This window comes from Balaenoptera acutorostrata, chromosome 3 (genome assembly GCF_949987535.1).
Source record: "Balaenoptera acutorostrata chromosome 3, mBalAcu1.1, whole genome shotgun sequence".
In the NCBI taxonomy this organism is placed as follows: domain Eukaryota; kingdom Metazoa; phylum Chordata; class Mammalia; order Artiodactyla; family Balaenopteridae; genus Balaenoptera; species Balaenoptera acutorostrata.
Window position 1 is genome coordinate 113,515,580 of NC_080066.1, and position 27,103 is coordinate 113,542,682.

The 27,103-nt window shown below is 35.4% G+C and overlaps 1 protein-coding gene and 1 long non-coding RNA gene across 8 annotated transcripts in view; one reads left to right on the forward strand and one right to left on the reverse strand.

The window, feature by feature from the left end:
* LOC114237727 (uncharacterized) overlaps window positions 1-27,103 on the forward strand; it is a 140,351-nt gene that overhangs the window by 79,394 nt on the left and 33,854 nt on the right. The window contains exon 7 of one of the 3 annotated variants that reach the window (XR_009007792.1): window positions 18,929-19,053. The exons of the other annotated variants lie outside the window; for them this stretch is intronic. This is a non-coding gene — a long non-coding RNA (uncharacterized LOC114237727). Of the gene's footprint in view, window positions 1-18,928; window positions 19,054-27,103 lie in introns of those variants that run through there. 3 annotated transcript variants of the gene reach the window in all.
* The window catches only part of HEATR5A (HEAT repeat containing 5A), a 118,704-nt gene that overhangs the window by 29,312 nt on the left and 62,289 nt on the right, over window positions 1-27,103 (reverse strand). For 4 of the 5 annotated variants that reach the window (XM_007180689.3, XM_007180690.3, XM_007180688.3 and 1 more), the window contains exons 14-23: window positions 25,473-25,582; window positions 19,881-20,044; window positions 19,482-19,657; window positions 13,009-13,114; window positions 12,060-12,250; window positions 10,585-10,744; window positions 7,387-7,576; window positions 6,314-6,483; window positions 3,900-3,926; window positions 1,510-1,648 (exon numbers count right to left, since the gene is read on the reverse strand). In XM_007180689.3, coding sequence (XP_007180751.2) covers window positions 1,510-1,648; window positions 3,900-3,926; window positions 6,314-6,483; window positions 7,387-7,576; window positions 10,585-10,744; window positions 12,060-12,250; window positions 13,009-13,114; window positions 19,482-19,657; window positions 19,881-20,044; window positions 25,473-25,582 — 1,433 coding nt within the window. The remainder of the gene's footprint in view (window positions 1-1,509; window positions 1,649-3,899; window positions 3,927-6,313; window positions 6,484-7,386; window positions 7,577-10,584; window positions 10,745-12,059; window positions 12,251-13,008; window positions 13,115-19,481; window positions 19,658-19,880; window positions 20,045-25,472; window positions 25,583-27,103) is intronic. The other variant, XM_028166007.2, reaches the window with a different exon arrangement.

Consider the following 27,103-nt stretch of genomic DNA (forward strand, 5'->3'; position numbering starts at 1 on the left):
GTTTGGCATGAGGTTTGTGTATGTGTGTATATATACTGAGAGATATATAAAATGAGTGTCATAAACATAGTAGGTGAACCTATGTGTTTGCTGCACATTTCTTTCAACTTTTCCATGGGTTTGAAAAATTACAAAACGTTTAAAAAGGAATTATATAATGAGTTCTTTACTATAATTTTTTTTAAAAATTTTATTAATTTTATTTTTGGCTGTGTTGGGTCTTCATTGCTGAGCATGGGCTTTCTCTAGTTGCGGTGGCTTCTCTTGCTGCGGAGCACAGGCTCTCTGCCCGCGGGCCTCAGTAGTTGTGGCACGTGGGCTCAGTACTTGTGGCTCTCAGGCTCTAGAGCGCAGGCTCAGTAGTTGTGGCGCATGGGCTTAGCTGCTCTGCAGCATGTGGGATCTTCCCGGACCAGGGCTCAAACTTGTGTCCCCTGCATTGGCAGGTGGGTTCTTAACCACTACACCACCAGGGAAGCCCCTTTACTATAATTTTAATCACATAGCTAATTCAATAATTATGTACCAGTACAGTTACATAATAAAATCCTAAAGCAACAAATAAAGATAATTCCAGTGGTGAATGTAAGTTAAAGGTCACTTTGGGGAGAATACCACACATTAACCATGTTCTGCAACCTGTTTGATGACTACTATTACCAGTTCAGCAATGCTGATAAACTCAGGTCAGAGCAAAGGTTTTAATATAATAATAAAACTAATTTAAAGAGCACAGCATGACAGTAAAATACACTATAGATCTGAGAGCTTTAGATATTGGAAAGCTTTATGAAGTCTGAGACCTTCTAAAAGTGTGATAGCACTTGGGAAACTATATACTTTTAAAGTGTAAGATATTATCATTACTATTTTTATAGGCTGTTTGACTTTATATGCATGTTTGAGTTATTCACATAACTTTAAAATGAAGAGACACACTTAAAACAAATCTTACTTGCCAAGAAATCCTTTAATTCAGCTCTAAAATATAGAAAGGGTATAAAAATCCTTTAACTTGAAGCAGATTCATCTATGAGAAATTCTATTGAATGAGATTTAGGGGGAAGAAAGGCATATAATGATAAAATGACTTCAGCGCTAAATCCAATTTCAATCCATTATTGTGAAAAAACTCGTTTGAAACCAATGGCTCTCAAACTTCAGTACCATTATCATTATTGTAGAAAAATAAGTAAGAGATTGCTGGGCTCTACTCCCAGATTTCTGGCCTAGCAGATTTGGGACGGGGCCCAATAATCTGCATTTTTAACAAGTTCCAAGGTGAGGTGGATGTCGCTGGTGTAGGGGTCCTAAGATTGAGAACCATTACTCTAAACCAGTAACATCACTGGGTGGAATGATAATCACTGTTAGCAATTATCACTTGTAGCAGGTTTAAGGCATTATACACTAACTTTTAAATTTCGTTTTAAAAACTCATGTTTATATGGAAGATGTAAGATTAAAACAATCATCTGAGCTGGAGATAATACTGATAAAAAGAATTACCTGGAGTCAACTCTTCTCTGCTATCCTTAGCAAGCATAACAGCGTGTTCTGAAACTTCAGCTGCTTCTCTCTGAACAAGCTGACGTAAACAAGCCAGTACTGCTCGTCTCAGTAACAAATAGGGACTACAAAGATTCACCTGAAAAACACCATTTGGGAAGTAAAAGAGCTGAAATTCTTGGTGGCATTCAATACATCTAATAGATATTCACTGGACCCCTCCTGATTGTGTCCAGCCCATCATTGGGCTGGACACAATTTATTAAATACACAGAAACTTCAACTATCCTAGCACATATTTTTTATTATACAACTTAGAAACAGCTTAAGGAGTAATACATGTACTTATTAGGCAATATTCATAAACAAATCCAAGCAAAAGCCTCCTGACAATGTTAGAAGACATAAAATTTATATGAGTAAAACAGTTCTGAGAGACAAAAGAGATACAATTGAGAAAGAATTTATTTGCAGCTTATATATATGTGCTCATGGAACTATATTATAATGTTTTATGAATCTCTAAGTAGAAGTTTATAAAAATCCATATAAGCACTGTAGCATACTGGTTAAAATGGAGGCTCTGGAGTCAAACTGTCTCAGTTTGAGTCCTAGATCCATGACTTACTAGCTGTGTGACCTTGGGCAAGTTATTTATAACCTCTCTGTGTCTCAGTTTCCTCATTTGTTATATGGAGATAACACTACCCCCATCTCACAGGGCTGTTGTGAAGTCAACACAAAGAAACATGCAAAAGTGCTTAGCACAGTACCTGGCAAATAGTAAGCACTCAATAAATGTTAGTTATTATTAATGCAGCCTCTATCAGTAGTAGTTTATTCAGATGCCATACATAGTAAGTAAATGCATTTTCAAATAAAGGCAGAAAGAGTCTTACTCAGAAAACATATTCACCGAAAATGCTCTCTAGAAACGACATTATAGAAAGCAAATTTTATACATGTATATCTACTTATATATGAATATACATATATGTACATAGATATGTAAATGTCTTAGCAATAGAGAATATTTCTGCTCAGAATGATAGGCTCAATACATATTCTTTTTACTGAGAAGTATTTAAACCATGTAAATCTCAATAGGTTGTGTCTACCTAGGGTAAATGATACGATTGGTGATATACCTTAAATGAGCAATTAAAACAAATCAAAGGTTTCTGGATACCAATTCTTAATGATTTCATAAGTAGAATAAAGCCTAGAGATTTTGAAATTTATTTTGTCCTAACTATGATAATAAAGACCAGTTTGGTGTGGCTTACGATAATAAATATGTCTTATAATAGTGATTTTTCTGAGCAAAATTTTAGAAATAATGGCATAATTCATATATGTGCCTTTAGATCTGGTTTATGTGTGAAAGACAGGACTGAAGTAGGTGTGTTTGTTGAACAGAGCAGAGGCAAAATTCTGAGGAAAACAGTAGGTAGTGGCAGCTGGTTTGTGATATATGATACATGCAAAGACAGCTAAATCCTTAATTTTATCAGAAGATAAAAGGCAAGAAAAGTTTGTGAATATGTTAGCAGTGAAACATACAGATGAGAACTGCTTTATAAATATGTTCTATTATACCCTCAAGCTATATCATGAATTCAAAAGTGGAAAGACAGGAATGCCATTCACAAAGTCTCAAGGTCATGTCATTCTAGTCATGTTTAAGAACTCTGCTGTTAGAAACTAGTACACAGGATAACAGAGAAGTTAAAATGTAAACGATTAGGTTTATTCATGCCCAAGATTACGGCTATATTTAACAACAGTGACAAAAAAGCACTCTATTAAGACAATTTTAAAGAAAAGTTAATAAATCTACTAGTTACTTTAACTGGAGTTTTACAAGCATATAATACAAGGCAGGTGCAGCGTTTATTCAGGCTGGTCAAACAATCTTTTAGAAAACGCATGCTCAAAAGTACTCTTTACTTGTTTGGTAGAAAAAATATTAAAGGCCGTCACACAAAGCAAAATGGGACGCTTAATATTTCCATGTCATTCTCCAGCATTTATATTGGGAAGAGGGATAGAGTGGATTAAGGCAAACAAATCAAGCAAGCAAAATACAGAAATTAAATCAAACTGTAATTACAATTCCTTTCTGAAATGAATATATTAAATCAAAATGATGCAAAATTAAGTGCAAGGAGAGAGTGCACCAGCTGGAGAAGGTTAGGGAGGATTTGTTTACATTGGTATTAAATAAACACCATGTAACATGCTATACACACTGGACTTTGCATTAATGGTTAGCTTAAACAAAGAGATGCAGTGGAAAACAAGAACATCTACAACCAAGAAAAAAACAACACAAAGAAACAGCACTGCAAACCTCAAAAAAAGTTAGGAATCGAGGGTCAGGGACCTACCAACACAGAATTATCCAACAAGATCTCCTGCACAAAAACAAATGACAGACTGGTCATGACAAAACCAAAAGATAAATACTAGGATGACTTTGACAACAGTCAGCTAAGCATTAAAATGTAAATGTTAATAGAGCTATCATTCAAACTGGCTTAGCTTCAGCTTTAAAAAATATGCCATAAATACTTCATTTTCCAACTTAAAATATGAGTTGAGGTAAGATTTTAAAAACAGTCAACTCAAGATGTAAAGATATAAAAAATACAATAATTTCAAAATGCACAGTTGTGTAATTAGGTTTTCCTTTGGAATCTTTCATTAAGCCTCAGTAACAAAACCAGAACAAGTAGACATGAGTGTGAAAGGAGTGATCTGGATTACATTCGCATGAACAGGTGTCCAGCAAGGGACCAAGTTAATGGTTTACCTCATCACAAGTTAATTATAGATTTCTTACTCTTGGAAGCCAAGTTTTAAAACTGTGAGTAGTCAGAATTGCGAGTGTAGCTAACGCCAAGTTCAGAATGGAAGTTAAATAGCATGCAGTTAGAAGAAAACCCTTTGCAGTAAGATTCTTTCCTAATGATTAAATGTATTCTGAATACTCAGGGAGTTTCAGTTAATATGAAAACACTTCATGCTAAATAATTAAGTTCTATGTAGAAAAGAAACCTGATCATAAAGTTGTTAATAGGAAAGCAAAAGCAATTTTTTTTAAATAAATTTATTTATTTTATTTATTTATTTTTGGCTGCGTTGGGTCTTTGTTGCTGCCCGCGGGCTTTCTCTAGTTGTGGCAAGCGGGGTCTACTCTTCCCTGCGGTGCGTGGGCTTCTCACTGTGATGGCTTCTCTTGTTGCGGAGCACAGGCTCTAGGTGTGCGGGCTTCAGCAGTTGTGGCACGAGGGCTCAGTAGGTGTGGCTCGCGGGCTCTAGAGCACAGGCTCAGTAGTTGTAGCACACGGGCCTAGCTGCTCTGCGGCATGTGGGATCTTCCAGGACCAAGGCTCAAACTCATGTCCCCTGCATTGGCAGGTGGATTCTCAACCACTGTGCCACCAGGGAAGCCCCAACTTTGTTACTACAGGGCATACTTTAAAATACAATAATAAATTTAGGATAAAAGCTTTACTAATCAAAATACTAAGATACAAAATTAACACAAGTTTTGCTAACACAAAATTGCTAGTGATAGCAATTTTTGAATTTAATTTCTGTATAAGAAAAATCATTTTATAGCTTAAGTATTATGAGTAACATGAATAAGACTTGTAATTGTTACTTCTGATTTTCTCAGTTGCTCTGAATGTACCTAAAAGAAAGATCTGAGAACAGTCTGTATTCTTCTTTGTATGTAACCTTCTCAGTCTGGTAAAAGAAGAGAGTAATGAATTTGATCAGATCTAATTCACCATGAATTAGTAGTTAGACTTGCTCTTTATTTCTCAATAAACTTTACTTAATAAATGAATTCATGTATCAGTGAAAGAAGAAATTTTAAAAGGGTATTAATGGAAATTTTCTACTATGATTCAAGAAGAAAAAAATGGCAGTATTGTTTTTATTTATTTATTTATTTATTTAGGCTGTGTTGTGTCTTCGTTGCTATGCACGGGCTTTCTCTTTAGTTGTGGCAAGCGGGGGCTACTCTTCGTCGCGGTACGTGAGCTTCTCTTGTTGCAGAGCACGGGCTCTAGGCATGTGGGCTTCAGTAGTTGTGGCACACGGGCTCAGTAGTTGTGATGCACGGGCTTAGCTGCTCCGCGGCATGTGGGATCTTCCCGGACCAGGGCTCGAACCCGTGTCCCCTGCATTGGCAGGCGGATTCTTAACCACTGCGCCACCAGGCAAGTCCCCGGTGTCAAGTTTTAACTCCAAGTGTAACTCAACTTTTTCAGGCAATTCCAGATAGAAACTGGTGATGCTCAAGGTAAATCTTAAAACCACTTATGATTACGAACCATCTCATCAGAACTTTTTATTGATCACCTTCACCTTTCTATATTCATTAGACACACTATTAGAACCCAGATATTGATGCATATGCTGCCCATCTGGGATGAAAAGAACTTTATATGTAATAATTTGGGAAAGAGGAAGAAGAAGAAGTAGGAAAAAATAGATGTTACCACATAAATATTTCCATGTCCTATAGCATTTATATTACTACCTGCGATATTAGCACTCAGTATGTCTTTACTGATTAATGAATCAATGTTCCAAATACTAAGTTCAACATTAATGGAAGAAAAATGAATCAATATATGAGAGGTTTAGGATATGATTATATGAAGTTGCCCCCCACCGCCCAAAAAAGACCAGAACTGAGGGAAAATAGCTATTGTACAGTCTAGAGAATAATTAAATTTAAATTTCCAAAAATAGAAACTAAGGACATATACAATTTTATACTCACACAGAGGCAGCTGACCAGGCTAGACAAGTTGACATGCCGTGGAGCAAACATGTGAAGCTGCTGAAGGCATGAGATGGCCTGAGCTTGGACAAGGCAGTCTGGGTTATCTTGCATCACTGCACAACCCAACAGACAGGAAGTCCTTAGGGTAGAAACGGAAGTACTGTTACCTAAAATGAAAGCAGAAAGCTTTTAATAATTGGCCTATAAAATCATTACCCTTTAAACATATATTACTGGGCTTAAAATTTCTTTTTCCCCCCCAATCTTAAATTTAAGGTTCTGTGAAGTAAATTTCTTCCACAAAAGCAGGGATAATCCAGGTTATAGATTTTTAGATTATGTTAGTTATTTTTAGTCTGAAAGATTTATGGTAACACAAATCATTAGGCAAAGAAGAACCTAAGACTATCTGGAGTTTACATCAAATTTTCATGAAAAGTAGAATTAGAAAGTGCTAATACATTTCACCCTGCTTGTATTAGTTGAGAGTTGCTTTCATATATTAAAATCATGTACTTTGCATTTGAATAGATCAGAATAACTGAGTTTTGGGGCTTTGTCATTTATATCTTAAAAGAGATAAAGAGTTCTTTAAACTATTCCATTTCATGTCTGTCATTTTACTTGTTAAGGGAAGCATTTTTAGGACATATCTAATCTTTCTAAATATGGTACTCCTTATCTTTTCAAGGAAAGAAAAATCAGACTGGCATTTATTTTAACAAAATATTCTGAGCACCTACTATGTGCCAATCACAAGGGTTTTTCAGATTTTCTCTTATTTGATAGAAGAGGAAACTGAAGCTTAGAGACATGAGGATTTCCCCAAAGTCACCCAATTAAGTAATAGCTGGTGAAGCTTAGATTAAGTTTCTATGTTTTTTCTATCATGTCGTCATCCAGGAGTCAAAGTCTTCCCAAGACTGTTCTCAACATTCTGCCCATATATTTGAAAAGAGCATTCTGCTAAACTTCAATTTATTGAGAAATGTTTGAGTCAATAATAGGAACTGAATTCATTTTTATGCATATATTTTTATGTAAAACATCACAAGAGCAGCTATGCATACCTTGTAGCTCTGGACCCAGTGTAGTAATAAGGGCATTCAAACAGCGACCAAGGCTTTGGTGAACTTCAGCATGAGTAGGAGGCACATTTAACAACAACATAATAATAAGAGAAAGGGTTGGTTCTGCATGCGTATAATAGAGTGGGCCAGCAGAATCAATTATCAATGAGAGAGAATGCAGTGCCCAGGTCTGTGAAGACAGAGAAAAACAATTTAAAATGTTATAGCAGCATTAAGAAACATAAAACACAATGGGTTGTTCTTTTGTTGAAACAAGTGATAACGTAATAGCACAGTAAAGTATTTGTGTGTTATTACTAACTTGGAGAGAGAAATGGAGAACTTCAGGAGTTTTAAGAAAATTTTTCTCTTTAAATATCCAGTAAAAACAATCAAGAGACAAATGCCTAATTTAGAATGGCATATGTGCATATATCTCAGCACTAAGAATTCCATACAGTGTTTGGTTCTTTAGCTAACAGCCTGAACTAAATCTGGTTTGTTGAAAACTGTTTAATGTTTAATCTATATAGAGAATGAAAATTCAAGTTTTTAAAAGATTCAACAATATCTGCAACTACATGCAATAATTACAGACAAATCTCTTGAACACAGTGTTGAAGAAAGCCAGACATAAAAAAGTACATACCATATGATTCCATTGATATAAAGTATAAAAGCAGGCAAAACTAATATATGCTGTTGCAAATTAGGATAGTGGTTATCCTTGGTGGGACAGGTAGTAACTAGAAGAGAACATGAGGAGAGTGTTTGGGGTATTGATACTGTTCTGTTTCTTGATCCAGGTGCTGGTTACATGGTGTATTCAGTTTCTATACTTTATTCACAGAGATGAACACTTCTTTTTTTTTTTTTTTTTACAGAGTATTTACAGATATTTATAGTGGGTGGTTATACCTAGTTTGAAAAATAGTAATACATATAACCAAAATATTAACTCCAATTATATGCACAAGTTTGTGGTTTAATGTGGGCACATAGAGATAATAAGATGTGATGTTTGTTCTCCAGAGACCACCCTCCAGTAAAGATGTTTAAGTTAGTTCTTGTTTTGGATAACTTCTTAAATGATAGGTAAAGAGGTTGAACCCATGCTAGAAGAATATTTTATCTTAATTTTATTTTCTCCTCTCTTATACAATTGATTTAAAATATTCAATGAAATATTAAATATTTTAAAGTAATATGTCTAACATAGAGATGCTAGAAAGATTAACAATAATATAAACACTCAGGTATACAGAGATGAACACTTCTAACAGGTGCAGTGTTATAAATATATAAAAATAAATATATTTATAAAAATAAATATTTTAAATATTCATATTTATAAAATAAATATACATGTTATATATAAATATGTATTTCTATATTAAACAAACAAAACGCCTTGGAGCCAAATCTTGCCTGCCACCTATTTTTAGAAATAAAGTTTTGTCGAAACACAGTCATGCTCATCTGTTGACATATTATTTATGGCTGCTTTCCTGCTATAATGGCAGAATTGAGCAGTTGACAGAGACTGTATAACATGTAAAGCCTAAATAATTTACTACCTGGCCCTTTATAAAATAAGTTTGGCAACTCTGGTTCAAACAAGACTGGCCATACACTGATAACCACTGAAGCTGGATGATGGGTATAAGAGGTTCCTTATAGCATGTTCTCTTTTATGTATGCTTGAACTTTTTATAACAAGAAGTATCTAAAGAGTCCTCCTTTTAGGAAATCAACTGAGAAACTTTTACCCCTCTTATCAATAGATGTATATGAAAAGCTTACAGTACTTTAAATGCTACAAAAATGAACTCCCATTAGGTGAGAGATTGCAGCTATCAAGAAGAGTCAGATTTGATGACACTGGATGCCACGGAAAGAACAATTTAAATTAATCAACAAAAGATAGTCAATATAAAAGGATGTGTGTTCAGAACAGACTTCTTGAAGGGGAAAAGGAGAAATATAATAAACAGAAGCAAAAAGTACTGTACTAAAGGAATGAAGAAAGAAAGAATGGAACACCTTATAAATCAACTTAATAGATGATGTGAAAAAAAGAAAACTATTAGTAATATGGTAACTCAAGAATGAAAGCTATGTAGGATGTTGAAGTTTAACAGGAAGGTGGTTAAACTGGATGTTAGAATACTAAAAAATGTGGATTATCAGAAAGGAATAGAAAGAGAGAAGAGCAATAGGAAAAACATTAAGTGCAGATATGAGAATGACATGTGTGGGAGGAAAGTAGGAAGATCAGCTTAGGAGAAGACCAGTACTTTGGGTTAGTAACAGAGAAAGTTTCTGGGTCAGTTGATGGGACTTCAATGAGAAATTGATTTAAGAAGCAATAAGCAGTTTCCCCAGCTTTTCTGTAAGGAAGTGGCAAGATGAAAATCTTTCAGGAAAACATTTTTGGCTTCATATCTAGGGAGAGTTGAAAAGAAAAGAACTTAAACATAAAGTGACCAGGTAGGAGGCTACTGTAGTAATTAGGGACACACAGCGGGGACAGAGATACAATAAGGGGATTAAAAAAGCAGGAAGAGTAACAATCATTCAAGATGTGATTAAGATATCAGGAGAATGATGATTGACAGAAATGGGTAAGATATGTATAATAATATGGTAAAGTGGTTAAGAACATGAGTTCAGAGTCCATGACTTATGCTCTTCACCTGACGATATATTAGTTTTTTAGCTGTGAGCAAGTTACTTAGCTTCTGTAAGCCAGTTTTCTTTCTGTATAATGGGAATATACATATTTAATGGGAAAATACATATTTATATGGGAATTTTTATATGGGAATATTTATATGGGAATATACATATTTAATCCTCACAGTAATCCTAGATTACTGTGAGGATTAAATATGTTCATATGTTTAGAAGAATGTAATACAATGCATGGTACCTGTTAAGCTCTACAAAATAGTAGACGTTGTTTTAAGATGGAAGGGAGATCCATTCTCAGAAAATGATATTGAATTTGACTTTAGACACTGAGTATGAAGTAAAGAGAATGAGATTTGAATTTTAAAAATCCATCAAGGTTAACAATGGCTTTGATTTTATTATGGAGCAAGAATTATTTTATAAATTAGTAATGGTCAATAAAAACATAATCTGCATTATCTACAAATCAAGAATTTCAAGGAAGGTATCACATGAAGTACTTACCTGCACATCAGGAGAAGTGCTGTCCTGAGATAAAGTATAAAGGATTCCAACACAAGAATTCAAATGTTGAGAAGAACTTATTCCTCCCAAGTACCTATACAGGGATCCCAAAGCCAATGAGTGTCCTGTTCTGGTAACTGCGTCCCTTGCTGATTTCAGTCTGTGATTATGGAAACAAAAATAAATGACAATTACTGAAACAAAACCAATGCATGCACACTGTCACTTAGGCAAACTTTCTGTATGAAGAGTTGCAAAATTCAGAAATATATTTACCATTAACTGATAAAAAAAATTCTGAAATAACCTGAAAGGTATCTTGAAAAGAAAAACATTTTAAATAAAAATGTCTTTATCATTATTAAAAATTATTTAAATATAAGCAATTTCAGTGTCTCTCAGAAATACACACACACTAAATTCATATGGCAGGCATTATTACTTTATCATTAAGTTATACTTTAAAAACTCTCATTGCTGAGATACTCTAATTCCATATAGAGTTCCAACTCAAGAACTTTGATTTAAAAATTAAATATAGTAAGAGAACTCATTATTTATTAGGAGTTTTCTTATGAATTGTATACTAGTTTAAGCGCTTTACATTTGGTCCTTTAATCCGCGCAACAATCTTGAGATTCACACTACTGATATTATCAGCTCCTTTTAACAGATGAGGAAATCAAAATGACTTAGTCATTTTAGCCAAAGTGACTCTTAACAAAGTAACCAACTATTAAATGGAAGAGTTGGGATTTGAACCGAGTTAGTAATCTGACATCAGACGTTGAGCTCATAACCAAATCAAGATACACAGATTCAACAGACTAGAAGGTGAAAGTGCTGCCTGCGTTACTACCACCACTAATAATATAGCTTTATATATGTATAACTAATATAACCATGAACTTTATTTGCAGTTGTTTTATTTTTTCCTACTACTTTCATATTTATTATCTCATTTACCTTAACATTCTTAGTAGGCAGGGTAGTATTAATAACCTTCTATTTGAAATAGAGGAAAACTGATTGAGAGGATTAAGTAACCTGCTCACGGTTACAAAGCTGGTAGAAATGAAAATACAGTTTATGTTTCCTGACCTGCAGCCTTCTCTCTTTCCATTAGGTTGTTCTTACTACCTATCATCTATATTTTACATGATAAAACTCCTTAAGCTTCTTACTCCCAGAGTCCACTGATGGCCTATTACATCACTCATATAGATAGTGATCTTTCTCATATAAAAACTAAAGCCAGAGAACTTGTAATAGTTTTATGTTCCAAAACAAGCAGGCCAAGGCGGGCAGTGGTGGGGGCGGGGGGGGGGGAAGTTCTCCTTTATTTTAAAGTATACACATTTCTCAATTTTTTAAAGTTAATTATCAGAATGAAGTTTCATAAGTTCCAACAAACCAACAAGCTACACCCAGTTTTGACACATAGCCCATGAGTACTAAATAAGAAATTCACTTACTTGTCAAAGCTAACTTGAGCTAATGCAGCAGTAAAAGCTCCATCATCAACCACTTGGGCTAATCTAGCCCATGCCTCTGCAGCTGCACATCTCAAGAGTGGGCTGGGACTTTCTAAGGCTCCCATCACCAATGCGAGGACAGGTCTTCTCATTTCTTCTGGACCCAAATGTCCTTTAGAGCCAGCCACATACTGAAACATGTAAAAAAAACAATCCAAACTTGCAACTCTAGTAAATTCTCTTATCCAGTTTGGAATGTATATTCTGGTTAACCAAATATGTTCATATTTGGTGATTACTCCTTTAAAAAAAAATCAGAATACCAAAATCCACACTAAACATACATAATTTTTCTCATGAAGTACTTTAGAATTTTAAACCTCCAGGCAAACAATATGGTGATCAATTTTCACTATATGTGTTCAGAAGAACATTAATAGGGATTTCCATAAAATAAATGATCAATGAAGCCTATTATATTTTACTTAGAAACAATAAGCCATAAATGCAACAATGAGCCAGATTTGGTCCATAGGCCATAGTCTGCCAATCCCAGGTCTGGGATATTAGGGTTGGTAGGTTAAAGCATGGTTCTAAGCCAAGATTGTAAGTTTGATTTCTGACTAACAAGTTTTATATGGAGAAAAAGTAAAAGGGGAGGGACTTCCCTGGCGGTCCAGTAGTTAAGACTCTGCTTCCAATGCAGGGAGCGTGGGTTCGATCCCTGGTCAGGGAACTGAGATCCCACATGCCATGCAGTGTGGCCAAAAAAAAGAAAAAAAAAAAAAAAAGGTAAAAGGGGAATTACAAATCCTGAAACATTAAGAAAAATCGGGGGGGAAAAACCAGCCCTTTAAAAACACCTTCCCCAACCTACTTAGTTGGCCATACATTAGGGGAAAAAAAAAAAAAAATCAAGCAAACGTGAATTTTTAAAACACAGAATTACCTTCAAGAAACTAGAAACTGAAGAAACAACATGTAACTGAACTACTTGTTGACGAGCTCCTTTTGTATGCTTTATACTGTCCAAAAGCCGTTCCAGTATGAGAAGCCTAAAATCAGAAACAAGATTTAAAGATAAAGTAAGTCAAAGGGCAGTACTGAGTATCCACTCCAAATTTGTTTTGTTGCATTTTGTTGGAACTACTAAAATGAGATAAACTGTTGTCAAACACACTGAAGCATTTTAGAAAGTGAAAATACATCACAACCAATGCAAAATTATTTTGATTATGTGTCATTATGACAGTGGGGGAGAAGCATTATTTTGTGAAAAAATAGCAACACATGTATCACTTAATATAGATTTACCTGGGCAAATTCAGCTATTTCAGCAACTATTTTCTAAACAAATATTTTCAAAGTCACTTGCATCAACATTTTTGCTCTTAATAACAGGACTTACTAGATTCAAATACATTCCTTCGTTTTAAAGGTAGCACTGCCTTCAGTTAATGAGAAGCAGCACAGCCTTTCGAACCCCAACCATATCTTAAACATGTACTTGGGATCATACTATATACAACACAGTTTTTACACTTGCTTTTCTTACTTAACATTACCTCTTTAGCACTTTTCAAATCACTTTTATTCTTTGATAATTTTCAGGAAGCCAAATTTTACTACACACATATTACAATTTATTCAACCATTCTCCTACTGGTGGAGAGCAAATTTCTTATTTTCACAATTCTAACTATGATGAATATATGCACATTACTTTTGGTGTGGGGTTGAATGTGTCCATGGGTTTTAATGTAGCTTCCATAAGTTGTTTTTCATGTCCTTTTTTAAAATCCATTTGTTGAGATTAAAGATATGTAACCATGAAATAAATCACCCCATTTTTTCCCACCAATTTCTCCAATGTTCAGAAACATTGCTTCAGAGCTCTGAACTTCCTTTCCCCCCTTCTCTCCCTTTAAATCAGGAAAACTGAAACAATGTTTAAGAATACTTCTTCTGTTGTGAACTACCTTGATGGTAGGCATAGACCTTATAGTTTATGTTCATCTCTCTAGTATCTGGGTTTGGCATGTAGTCAGCAGTCAAATGTGCTTGTTGAACAATATAAAGGACAGTTGCACCCAGTGAGTAAAAACAGGGCATGACTGGCTAAAGATGGCACATGGGATACTCTTACTCAACTCTAACGTACTTGCAATAGTATCTCTGAGCCTGTAACTAAATCTCTATCATTCTGGTGAGGCCACAAGACCCAAATACAGTTTTGTTCCAAATGACAATTCTGTTATCAAAACAGAATAGATATGGGTATTGTGCTTTAAAAAACCCAGCTGTGGAAGAAGTTAAGTCAGAAAAAAGGGAAGGTGTGAAGTTACATGTGTATGACTTGAGGAAAGCAATATACATAAAATCAACTCAGAGAATATAATAAACATGGTGGATCACTAAAAATTTGGGGAAAAACCACGGTAACTATTAGTCTATTTAGTTAAATATTTATTTCCTTATTTCAAGGTTAATTCTGTTCATCATAATAAACCTGAAAAACTCAGAAAAACACAGGAAAGAAAAATAAAATTCACCCATAATCCCACCATCTGGAAAGAGCCACTATTAACATTTGACATCTTTGTTTTAGTCTCTCCCCGGTCCCGTCCCCACCCCAGGTATATGGATATCATTTTTAGAAAACTGGGATCACAGTGTATACACTTTGTTAGTAACTCTTTTTCATTTCCCTAAACATTAATCCCATCTTACTAATTACTGCACTGAAATAATTTTTTTTCTCTTTTTTCTCTTGGCCTCCTGTGATATTTCTTTTTTATTTTAATTGAAGTATAGTTGATGTACAATATTATATAAGTTACAGGTGTACAATATAGTGATTCACAATTTTTAAAGGTTATACTTCATTTATAGTTATTTTAAAATATTGGCTATATTCCCTGAGTTGTACAATATATCCTTGTGGCTTATTTTTTACGTAATAGTTGGTACCTGTAATTCCCTACCCCTATATTGCCCCTCCCCCTTTCCCCCTCCCCACAGGTAACCGCTAGTTTGTTCTCTGTATCTGTGAGTCTGCTTTTTTGTTATATTCACTAGTTCGTTGTATTTTTAGATTCCACATGTACTGAAATAATTTTAAATAGCTATTAGTATTATATAGTCTGGCAATACAATACCTTATTTACCCAGTTCCCTAGTTTGGGACATTTAGGCCATTTCTAATTTTTATTATAAATAACATGATTAATGTATCATATAAAAGTTTTTTCTGCCTGTTTTCCAAGATCATATTTAAGTCATTATGTTTCAAGAATATATTTATGCCCAAATTGCCCTGCAGGAAGAAAAATTAAGGATAACCATATGGTCAGCCTTATGAATTTAAAACCTAAAACATCATTATTAGATCACATCCTAGTCACCTGCTATAATGGAACTGTGTCATGTTGAAAGTAGTAAAAATACGTAAGGTTAGAGCTTGAGAATTTTGTTACATTATAATAAAACCTGACCTGTACTATTTTCTTGCCCACATTCATGGGCCAAAGACTGTAAATGAGACTACCGGAGCCCAAAATATTTTTCTCCATCCTTTACCCCCAAATTCTGACAGAGATCGCAACAAAACATTCTGAATCTTCAGGAAGATGTAGATGACCAGTTTTCAGTAATACTGAATTGGTATTCCTAAGTGGTATCAATTATAACATATAATTATTAATTCAGAATGAAATTAGATATTAAAAGTTTTGAGTCTGGATGAAATAAAAACACATAGGTAACTGAGTAAACAGTAAAGACATAAAATTTGAAAATGCTGATTTACCTTACTTATACTTTCAGAGAGGGTGTATAATGGTGAAAATTTTCACTACTGAGAACTATAACTATCCTTTTCCTCTCTCTCCATCAACTCACAATCTACATTATTTTATAGCATTTTTAGCAGTGGTTCTCAAACCTGGCTGTACACCAGAATCACCTAAGGAGTTTTTAAAAATTTCAGTGCCCAATGTAGTATGCATACCATTACTATTAAGTCAGAATCTATGTTTTATAAAGTTGTCCCAATGATTGCAATGTACAGTCAAGGGTGAAACAATCTTCAGGTGAATTAAGTAATTCATTCGTTGCAATTAGGTGCAAAATATATTGAAAAGTAACCATAAACAACACATGCACAAGATCAGTAATAACTTCTTCTCTGTGTAAAATATCTTGATATTCCAGAGCTTTAAACATTTTAGTGCTTTAAAATTATCGATGCAAAGTTCTCTTATTTTTAGAATCCTATAGTCAAAATAAAGATAATTAGGGAATTCCCTGGTGGCACAGTGGTTAAGAATCCACCTGCCAATGCAGGGGACACGGGTCTGAACCCTGGTCCGGGAAGATCCCACATGCCGTGGAGCAACTAAGCCCGTGAGCCACAACTACTGAGCCTGTGTGCCACAACTAGTGAAGCCGGCATGCCTAGAGCCTGTGCTCCGCAACAAGAGGAGCCACCACAATGAGAAGCCCGCGCACCACAATGAAAGGTAGGCCCTGCTCTTCGCAACTAGAGAAAGCCCACGTGCAGAACGAAGACCCAATGCAGCCAAAAACAAACAAATAAATAAATAAATTTAATAAAAAATAAGGATAATCAACTGATTTAAAGACAATTTAATTTCTAAGTACATAAATAAAATATGAAAAACCTATTTCTAATCTTAGGACAACGTCATGTTAACTACAAGAGTTTCTTTTAAACTGTTTAAACACGAAGATAACCACGATAACAAAATGCTTTAAAATATTCACTTGTTGTTGAATACAGGTACTTTGATTAAGATATTTCTTCTCTAGAAATGCAAATCTATGGCCCAAAGAAGAAACGTCTGCCATTTTAAACAAGTATCATACCTAGGATAACAGGAAATTAGAAACTTAACTTTCCTATCTATGTTTCTCTGTGGTGCTCTAAGGGCACCCATTGGAGACTGCTGATAGTTGCTGAATCTGGGATCCTGCTAGACAACTTCCTTTAAAATTCTCCAAACCACTGCCTACTATTTTTACTCAGTTAGAATCCAAACAGAATGTTTTGCTTTTACCAGGTCTCAACTTTTTTATTAAAACAAACAAAACCTCTCCTCCCTTGAATATTCATTCTATATATTATTTTCATCCAGGTGGGATAAAAAGAAATTTGGCACGTTTTAAAGTTTATTAAACTTTAACACTATTTTTATTTATTTATTTTATTCATTTATGGCTGTATTGGGTCTCTGTTTCTGTGCGAGGGCTTTCTCTAGTTGTGGCAAGTGGGGGCCACTCTTCATCGCGGTGCGTGGGCCTCTCACTATCGCAGCCTCTCTTGTTGCGGAGCACAGGCTCCAGACGCGCAGGCTCAGTAGTTGTGGCTCACGGGCCTAGTTGCTCCGCGGCATGTGGGATCTTCCCAGACCAGGGCTCGAACCCGCGTCCCCTGCATTGGCAGGCAGACTCTCAACCACTGCGCCACCAGGGAAGCCCTATTAAACTTTAAACAACAGAAATAAGAAACTATTTCCTTGAGACTGTAATTAGGCAATAAATCTGGGAGAAATAAAAAAAAAGAAAACCAAAAAAACACCCCACCTTCTTTAGGAGAGTAATACCATCAGTTTTTTAAAAGGAAAGCTTCTAAGAAGTATACTTTTTTCACTTCTTATCTGAGACCTATCAAAAAGAGTTTAGTGGAGTCATTTAAAAACATGCTTAATTTAAATCTTTTGCCCACAAGGCTACCCCTGTTCCATCTACTGTAGTTACTGCTGTATTAATCCAAATTAATTACTTTAAACTAACTGTATGTACCAGATAATAGTACAGTTACAGACTAGTACAAATCTCATCCTCTCCATCAATTCTTCTTTGAAAATTCCAGTCCACTGTGATTCTCCTCTCATCCTTTAGTGCTATAGCATTCATTTATAATTTAGTCATATATTATCTTAAAATACAACCAAAACTTTATAGTTACAGTATACACAGTGAACTATAGGCTACAAATTTCAAATCATCTTTTGAAATTAATCTCAAAATATACATGTAACATATAATACTGAGTAAATACTATCAATACTATCATTTTAAATAAATACATGAAGCTATTAAAAATCAACATAAATGTTACTCATTTTTCTATCCACTGAAAGTAAACTATCCAAAAGCCTGTTTCAGAAATGTGTTGCTGACAAGACTCAAATATTTTTTGTGAGTCTTCATCAAAGAGACCAAGGTAAATTCCTTACCTAATTGGTATTCTCTGGAAGACAACAGATAAAATGATGTAAAAGCTATGATCTAGTCAAATACGTGTTGCTTGTCTAGCATGAAAGAGACAGAGAATGAATGGGAATGAATGAGGATAGTTAATAATTTACAAACTGTTAACCAGCACAGCCCATGGGAGAGATTCACTTCCCACATAGTGTCTCAGAAAGAAACAGAATTTCCTGGTTACTAGCTATCAGAAGTGTTTTTTGATCCCCAAGAAAGTTATTATCCTGTTATTAAGAAACTCATTCTCAATGAGAAATCATTAGAAGCCTTTGGTTTTTTTTTTTAAATTTTATTTATTTTTGGCTGTGTTGGGTCTTCGTTGCTGCACGCGGGCTTTCTCTAGTTGTGGCGAGCAGGGGCTACTCTTCATTGCGGTGAGTGGGCTTCTCATTGTGGTGGCTTCTCTTGCTGCAGAGCATGGGCTCTCGGCGTGCGGGCTTCAGTAGTTGCAGCCCGCAGGCTCAGTAGTTGTGGTGCATGGGCTTAGTTGCTCCGTGGCATGTGGGATCTTCCCGGACCAGGGATTGAACCCGTGTCCCCTGCATTGGCAGGCAGATTCTTAACCACTGAGCCACCAGGAAAGTCCAAGAAGCCTTTGATTTTTAAAAACCAAAGTTCATTTTGAGTGAAGTGAATCCACCAAATTGAAGACTAATCTGTTTTAATCTAATTTTTGAAATCTACTAAAATGAAGACTAATCCCTGGATCTATGATGGCTTGATAAAGCCTCCAAGGTAAGAAAGCCTATGAGACCTTGTGTAAGCAGAAAACCAGTGTTTTACTTTGTAACAATAGCTCATAAATCACTGTTCTTGTGTCACTGAGTTTTTCATTTGTATTTTCAGCTAGATGAGCAGCTAATGTGGGAAAAGCATTGCATCCACAATAGTGCCTAGCAGTTTTCAGTTTAATCTCATCATTGACTTAATTACTTCTTATTAAATATTAGCCAGGTGAATGAACAAGAGCCCTTAATCTTACCTTCACCTGTCATCTATAAGAAATCTTTGATATTAATGAGAACTTCTGACATCATTCTTACCCACCGGTTCTTTATTATGCATTCATTGAACCAATTACCAATCCTGAAATGTTTTTTCAGGATAAGTGAACTACTGAAGATGGTTTACCTTTGAGCTTCTCCCACATGAGCACATACAACTCCAAAGAGCTTGACTGCAGAGCTAATAACTGATAGTGTTGGAGGTAAGGGCTTAGGCACCGAATCTCCCTCTACATCTTTCTCGTAAATAGAATAAGGGTCATACTCGAGACTTCCACAAGCAATACCATTACCAAGCAGGAGCTAAAAGAAAAAAAAAATTACATATAAGGTTTTAAAACCACTGTTCAGGACTTCCCTGGAGGTCCAGTGGTTAGGACTCTATACTCCCACTGCAGGGGGCACGGGTCTGATCCCTGGTCGGGGAACTAGGATCCCACATGCCACAAGGCGTGCCCCAAAATAAAAATAAAACCACTGTTTACAGACTGAATCAACCCAAAGAGTTATTGAAAAATGACCATACCTGTTCTTCAATAAATCTGTGGTCAGTATCTTGTAGCAAAGGACTTAATATTAGAAGATCATCCTGATGACAGAGGCGTGGAAGTAAAAACGTGGATGCTGCCACCTGTATATCAGGGGCAGTCAAGTCAGCAGCCAGCTCTCTGAGGACAGCACAAAGGTATCCTGTTGAATCAGAGAAAAAGGGCAATTAGCAATTTAGTAATAGCAGTTAACTGGTCCAAGAATGGGGTTAAAAAAGCCCAGGTTGAACTTTAATCTACATATCAGCTAACTTTAAGCTATCACAGCCGAAGCTAATATATCTCCTCCTTCAGAAGGTCCTACCGATGAATGGCTCAACTACGTGTTGCTGGTCACAAAGATAAGAACAGACATCTCAAAGTATGTGTGGATGTATACTTTGTGATACTGAATAAATACTACAACCATTGTATTTAAATGACATAAAGCATAAAAACAGAATGAAAAAAGAGGAATAGATACAAAGGCAGACAAAGAAGGCATAATAGTATGACACCCTAACACCCCACCACCCCAGCGTACAACTGTCACTCATCCTAATCAGCTGGATTAACCTCATTCACCTATACTCCCAATCTACTATCTCACCATTCCCCATATTATTTTGAAGCAACCCCTGAAAAGCATATCATTTTATCTATAAATATTTCATCGTGTATCACTAGAGTTAAGGACATTTTAAACAATCTCATTATCACAATTTCGTGTTTTAAAAATCACTAAACAGGGACTTCCCTAGGGGTCCAGTGCTTAAGACTCCGCACTCCCAATGCAGGGGACCTGGGTTCGATCCCTGGTCAGGAAACTAGATCCCACATCCCACAACTAAGAGCCCACATGCTGCGACGAAGATCCCACATGCCGCAGTGAAGACCCAGTGCAGCCAAATCAATACAATGAATTAATTAAATACATAAATAAAAATCACTAAACATCAAATACACGTTCAGTGCTCAAATTGTCAATTGCTTCATTAATGCCTGTTTTTGTTTGCTTTTTATGTTTGAATCCAGACCTAAGTGAAGTCTACATGTTGTAGCTACCTGATATATCTTAAGTCTCTTTCAATCTAAAGTTCTTCCCTCTACTTTTATTCCCTGTAATTTATTTGAAGAAATGAGATGATTTGTTCTATAGAAGTTTTTACAGATTATAGCCCCCAAGGTAATTTAATTTGTTCCTTTAATGTCTGCATTTATTTGTAAATTGGAACCTGGATCTAGGGAGGATTCATCTTTTTTTTTGGTTTGTTTGTATTTTGGGCGCCAACCTAGTTCATAGGGGGCATTGAGATTTTCCATAAGACATGAGACAACGTATGGCTGTCTCTTTTATATATACATTTGGAAAAACTGGTCCATTTATCACATTGACCTAAGTTACCATTTCAAAGATATGTATCCTACTTTCTGATGGATTAGCAATAGAAAATTTTATCCACCTAGAGCATAAATGACTTTTGCTAGCTTGTAACTTAAGTACTTTAGGAACGAGTAAAAATCATCTTGGAGAAACATTCACTTTTGGTTTTAAGCAACACCATCAGAACGAAATGAAGACTTGACTGAGTCTACTTATTAGAAGTGATAACTCATTAGGAGGGGCTCACCTCCCATTATTTTCTGTATTATTAGTAGTGGTAAGAGTAGTAACAACAAATATTTATTGAGGATGTAATATGTATCAGTAAATGTCCCAAAAGCTTTACATGTAGTTTTCATAACCACCTCAGAAGGTCCAGTTAGTACTGTTATTTTATTAGGTAAGGAAACAGGAACAGAGAGTTTGTTAATTGCCCAAGGTCACACAGCAGTTACATGGCAGAGTTTGACTGAAACACAGGCAGTCCAGGCTTCAGAACTTGAGCTTTTAACTATCATGCTCAATCATTCATTCATTCAAACTGTGTTTAAGATGCTGTGTTTAATATAATATACAAAGATGTTATTATATATAATCCTCCCTTGAAGAAGATAGAAGGGCTTCCCTGGTGGTGCAGTGGTTAAGAATCCACCTGCCAATGCAGGGGACATGGGTTCGATCCCTGGCCCGGGAAGATCCCACATGCCACGGAGCAACTAAGCCCGTGCGCCACAACTACTGAGCCTGTGCTCTAGAGCCCACGTGCCACAACTACTGAAGCCTGTGCACCTAGAGCCTGTGCTCTGCAACAAGAGAAGCCACCACAATGAGAAGCCTGCGCACCGCAATGAAGAGTAGCCCCTGCTCGCCGCAACTAGAGAAAGCCCGCGCGCAGCAACAAAGACCCAGTGCAGCCAAAAATAAAAACAAATAAATAAATAAATTCATATATATAAAAAAGGAAGATATAAGATACTGGACACACACATGTTAACTATAAAATGAAGGTAGGAAGTACTAAGTTTCATAGAGGATGAAAAGAGAACTGCTGAGGTTAGAGAAAGGAGAGGTTACACAGGAATTGGGGACAGCAGACAGGGATAATAAAAACTTAATGAAGCAAACGAGAGTTGCTTAAAGGAATGTCTGTTAGTTTAATCACCAGTATATGATACTCAGAAAAATAACTTTGTTGGTAGTACAATACGCAAGATATGTTTGGCACTACAGCTAAGCGTGACAACAGTGGTAAATCTCCATTTCTCATTTAAAGTGACTGCTGGCCTAACTGTCCCTGAACAAAGTACTCAAAGATGATTCAATTTTAAAATGCAAATATGCTTTTGTTGTAGAAATACAGCACTTTCTGATGCTAAAGAGGAGCAATGTTCAGTGTAGTGAAAATTAAACTACTTGAAAGGAGATCTGTAACAAAACTAAGATGGGAAATAAAAATTAAGAACCCAATTTTTACTCCTTAAGCTTCAGAAAATTAAGCAACTATTATGACAAAAGTCTGCTTTTGTTGGACAACCATGATGAAAAGTTATATAACTTCTTCTTTTTTTTTCTTCTGGCCATGCCAGGTGTCTGGCAGGATCTCAGTTCCCTGAGCAGAAATCAAACCTGGGCCACTGCAGTGGAAGCCCAGAATCCTAACCACCAAGCCACCAGGGAACTCCCCAAAAGTTGCTGCGGCGAGCAGGGGCTACTCTTCATGGCGGTGTGTGGGCTTCTTATTACCGTGGCTTCTCTTGTGGTGGAGCACGGGCTCTAGGCATGCAGTCTTCAGCAGTTGTGGCACACTGGCTCAGTAGTTGTGGCGCATGGGCTTAGCTGCTCCGAGGCATGTGGGATCTTCCCGGACCAGGGCTTGAACCCATGTCCCCTGCATTGGCAGGCAGACTCTTAACCACTGCACCACCAGGGAAGCCCTGAGCTAAGTTATTTAAAATATCAGTTGATATTTTAAAGTTCTGATTGTTATACACCCATACCCATTATATGAATCTATTAAATAGAATAGCATTAAAAAAAAATCAGAAGTCCTTAAGGAAAAAAATTGCTTAATTCTATTTCCATAGTTGTACATATGGAAAAAAGAGAGACAAAATGGCAAATTATTATTTTTGGTTGAAAGATATTAAAATATTAATATATCCATATTTTCATTTTTCTATAAACTAGTTTCTTCTTTAATTCATGTTAGAAAAATAGATACACTTGAAAAAGACAAAGAGGGTAAATGTAGATTTTCTTTTTTCAACAAGTTAGTTCATAGTAATTCCTGACTTCATCTCCCAGTGAACACTCTGGAACTGATTTAAAATCTATACACTAGTATATTCATTATTCCTTAAAGACTTCTGATTGCATTCCCAAACTCCAATTCTGAGAAAATAGTACAAGACTTTGTTCTTCTCTTTAAGTCCTTCAAGGGTAGACTTATATTATCATTTATCAGAAGATACACTGTGGGGCTTCCCTGGTGGCGCAGTGGTTGAGAATCTGCCTGCCAATGCAGGGGACACGGGTTCGAGCCCTGGTCTGGGAAGATCCCACATGCCACGGAGCAGCTGGGCCCATGAGCCACAACTACTGAGCCTGCGTGTCTGGAGCCTGTGCCCCGCAACGGGAGGGGCCGCGATAGTGAAAGGCCCGCACACCGCGATGAAGAGCGGTCCCCGCACCGCGATGAGGAGTGGCCCCCGCTTGCCGCAACTAGAGAAAGCCCTCGCATGAACCGAAGACCCAACACAGTCAAAAATAAATAAATAAATAAATAAATAAATAAATAAAGTAGGTATAAGAGCACCCAAGCCCTTACATTAAAAAAAAAAAAAAAGATACACTGTGGATTTTAAGTTGATATCCTAATATTCCTATATGCTTAATGAAGACTTCAAAAAATCAATTTTTTCATCTGTAGTTTGAGACAGACCTATCACTAAGCTTCGTCTATTTATTAAGTCTCTACTAGGTTACTTATAAATGGGTTGGCAGCACAGCATGAAACAGACCTATGTTATCTTGATTCCACTATCTACTGGATACATAAACTTGAGTTGGATTTTGTAGCCTCTTTGTGCCTTTATCTGTCAAATGAGGAAAATGTAACTAACTCACTGTATTATCCTAAGATAAATGGGGTAATATATACAATTTCTAGTACAGCACCTGGCATACAGAAATGACTCTTGATACAGTTTCTGAGAAAGGGCAATGTATCCAGTTTTTTTCCAGAGAAGTAAATACAAAATTCTTATTTTATATCAAACATTTTGCTAGGTACATTTGTGAACCAGGAAGAGAGGTGGTAGGAACAATATCACTCACATAATGATACAGGCCAAGACAGAAGTTATGTTAGTGTCAATATTTTGAACTACTGTGGTATATATTATATTGCATTTACTTGCAGAATAAAGATATAAAACAACAAAAGCAGTATTTTTACAAGAAATAGATTTGAAGAAACAATCGACTTAATATGGTTGGTTGAAAATTATAAAAATTAAAAAAAAAATAGATGCTCCCATTAGAGACAACTTTCAGCTTTCACCTCTTAAAACAAGCATCTTAAGTTATTCAGTAGTAGTAGCAATATATTTTCTTAAAACTGTATTTTAAATTTACAAGAAAAGTTTTAGAACTAATTGTAAAATAGGGGCAAGTTTATTTTACCAAATGCAGTATTCTAGTATTCCAAAGCCATCCTGGGCCTAATAAAAGCAAAACCTACATTATAAACTTTATAAAATCAATTATACCTTGGTATACTGTTCAAAATTAAACTTCTATCTGGGCAGAGTTAAGAATGGAATAGTGGAAGGAAATGTATACAACAGATAACCACTCTAGAAGGAAACTAGGAGTGGCCAAATTTCTAATAGATTTCCATTATATATTCTGTAGAAAACCCTGGAGTAGAATCAAGACCAATCTTTGTGACTCATTCTCTCCCACACAGTGAAACTAGAGACTTTTTCTCAGAAGAGAGAACACAGCAAGAAATGAAGAAGTAGTTTTTTTTTTTAATGTATTTTATTTACTATAAAATCGTGAACACATGGGTTAAGACTGAACTCCCTAAACCTCCTAGAAACAAAGCACTAAATAACTGCCATATAATTCATTTGTTCAGGTATTACTTTCCAGGCACTGTATTAGCCACAAACAGTAAAACATTTTGTTGTAAGGCACATACCTTCATAGGTTTCAGGAGGTAATAAGATCAACAATTCATAAAGCCTTTGTCTATAAACTACTGATGGTGTTTTCAAAGGACTTCCATATGTTTTTAGTATTGAAGAAAGCCTTAAAGTAAAAGAAAAAATACATCTTAAGTATGTAAGTTATACAACAACGTATAAGTATTCAACATGTTGACATATAAAGTAGCTATATATAATTAGTGAACATTAGCGCTGCTTTTATTATATTTTATAATGTGTGACTTTAAGTTAAAAGAGGAATTATAAGTGTCACACATGAAAACTATTTTGCTATCTTTTCTACACACTTCATAAAACTATATATTCAGCTAAGATTTCTAAGGCTGTAAGGCTGTATCTTGTCTAGAAGCTGCAGCTCTTACTAAACTCCAAAATTTACAACATTGCATTTGTGAAAAATAAAGTCTATTACATAGAAAAGGAACAGGCCAAAGAAACAAACAAATTGAAGACACAAATACCTAGAGAAAAATCCAAGTGTCTGTTAGAAACTTGATCTGGAATGTGATCACCAAATAAAAATGAATCATCAAAATACACAAAACCATAAAACAAATTCTCTTTTAGTAAAGCACAAGCTAAGCCAATGTTTCCCTAAAAGTTCCAGTCATAAAATCTCTTAACACTTCCTGTGTTCACTCTCTTCTTTCACGTTCATGTACTTTTTAAAATCTTCTATTCATTCTCACTACTGGTATTAAGACATCATTTTACTGATATTCATTCATCTAACAAATATTTATTAAAGGATTACTACTTTTTGCCAAGGTACCACGTTATCAATTGGAGTAGTTTTCATCTCCTGTAGCAATAGAGAAATTCAGTGGAATTACTTTTGTTGTGCCACTGGAATAAATCCACTATGCTGCCACAGAATGAGATTTCCAGGTACTCTTAAGAAATTCTGGCAATGTTTATTCATTTGTATTTTCTAGAAAAATACTGCTTGCTTTTACTCGTTTCTAGATGAAAAGAGTTATCTTTAACTTGTCATTTTATTAAAAAAGAAAAAGTTGGTTCCATTTTTTATCTTTCAGGTTAGTAAACAACATTTATAAAACCTGGGTAGAAGTTTTTTAGTTATGAAAGTTAAGAATAAATCCACTGTAATTTCTATTTCTCTAAAACAAGACTGGAAGAATTACAGCTGACATATGAAAACTATTCATATTCTAAACTATTCATAGTAAACTATTCATATTCTACTATTCAAAACTAAATCATATTGACAAAACATTAAGAAATTACAAGTTATATTCTTAAAAATCCTGCAACATTCATTTAGTTTAAATACAACAGAATTTAGTTCAGAGGGTTGTTTGCATGTGTGTGTTTAAAGAAAATAAGATTTATACAACAAAATAAGAACTTAGGAAAGCATTCCTAGGGGTTTCTGCTTCTATAAGTAGGGTAGATTAGAGTCTCTGAAGGGCCTTCCTCTATAAATACACTTAGATCCACCCCCCCAAACAAACAAACATAAAATGCATGAAACAAAACATGAGCTGAAATCAGAGTGGGAACACCAATACCAATACCAACAAAAGAACTTCAATTGAGCTTGTGCCCCTGGCAAGGTAGTGTTGATAAATGGGATCTCCTG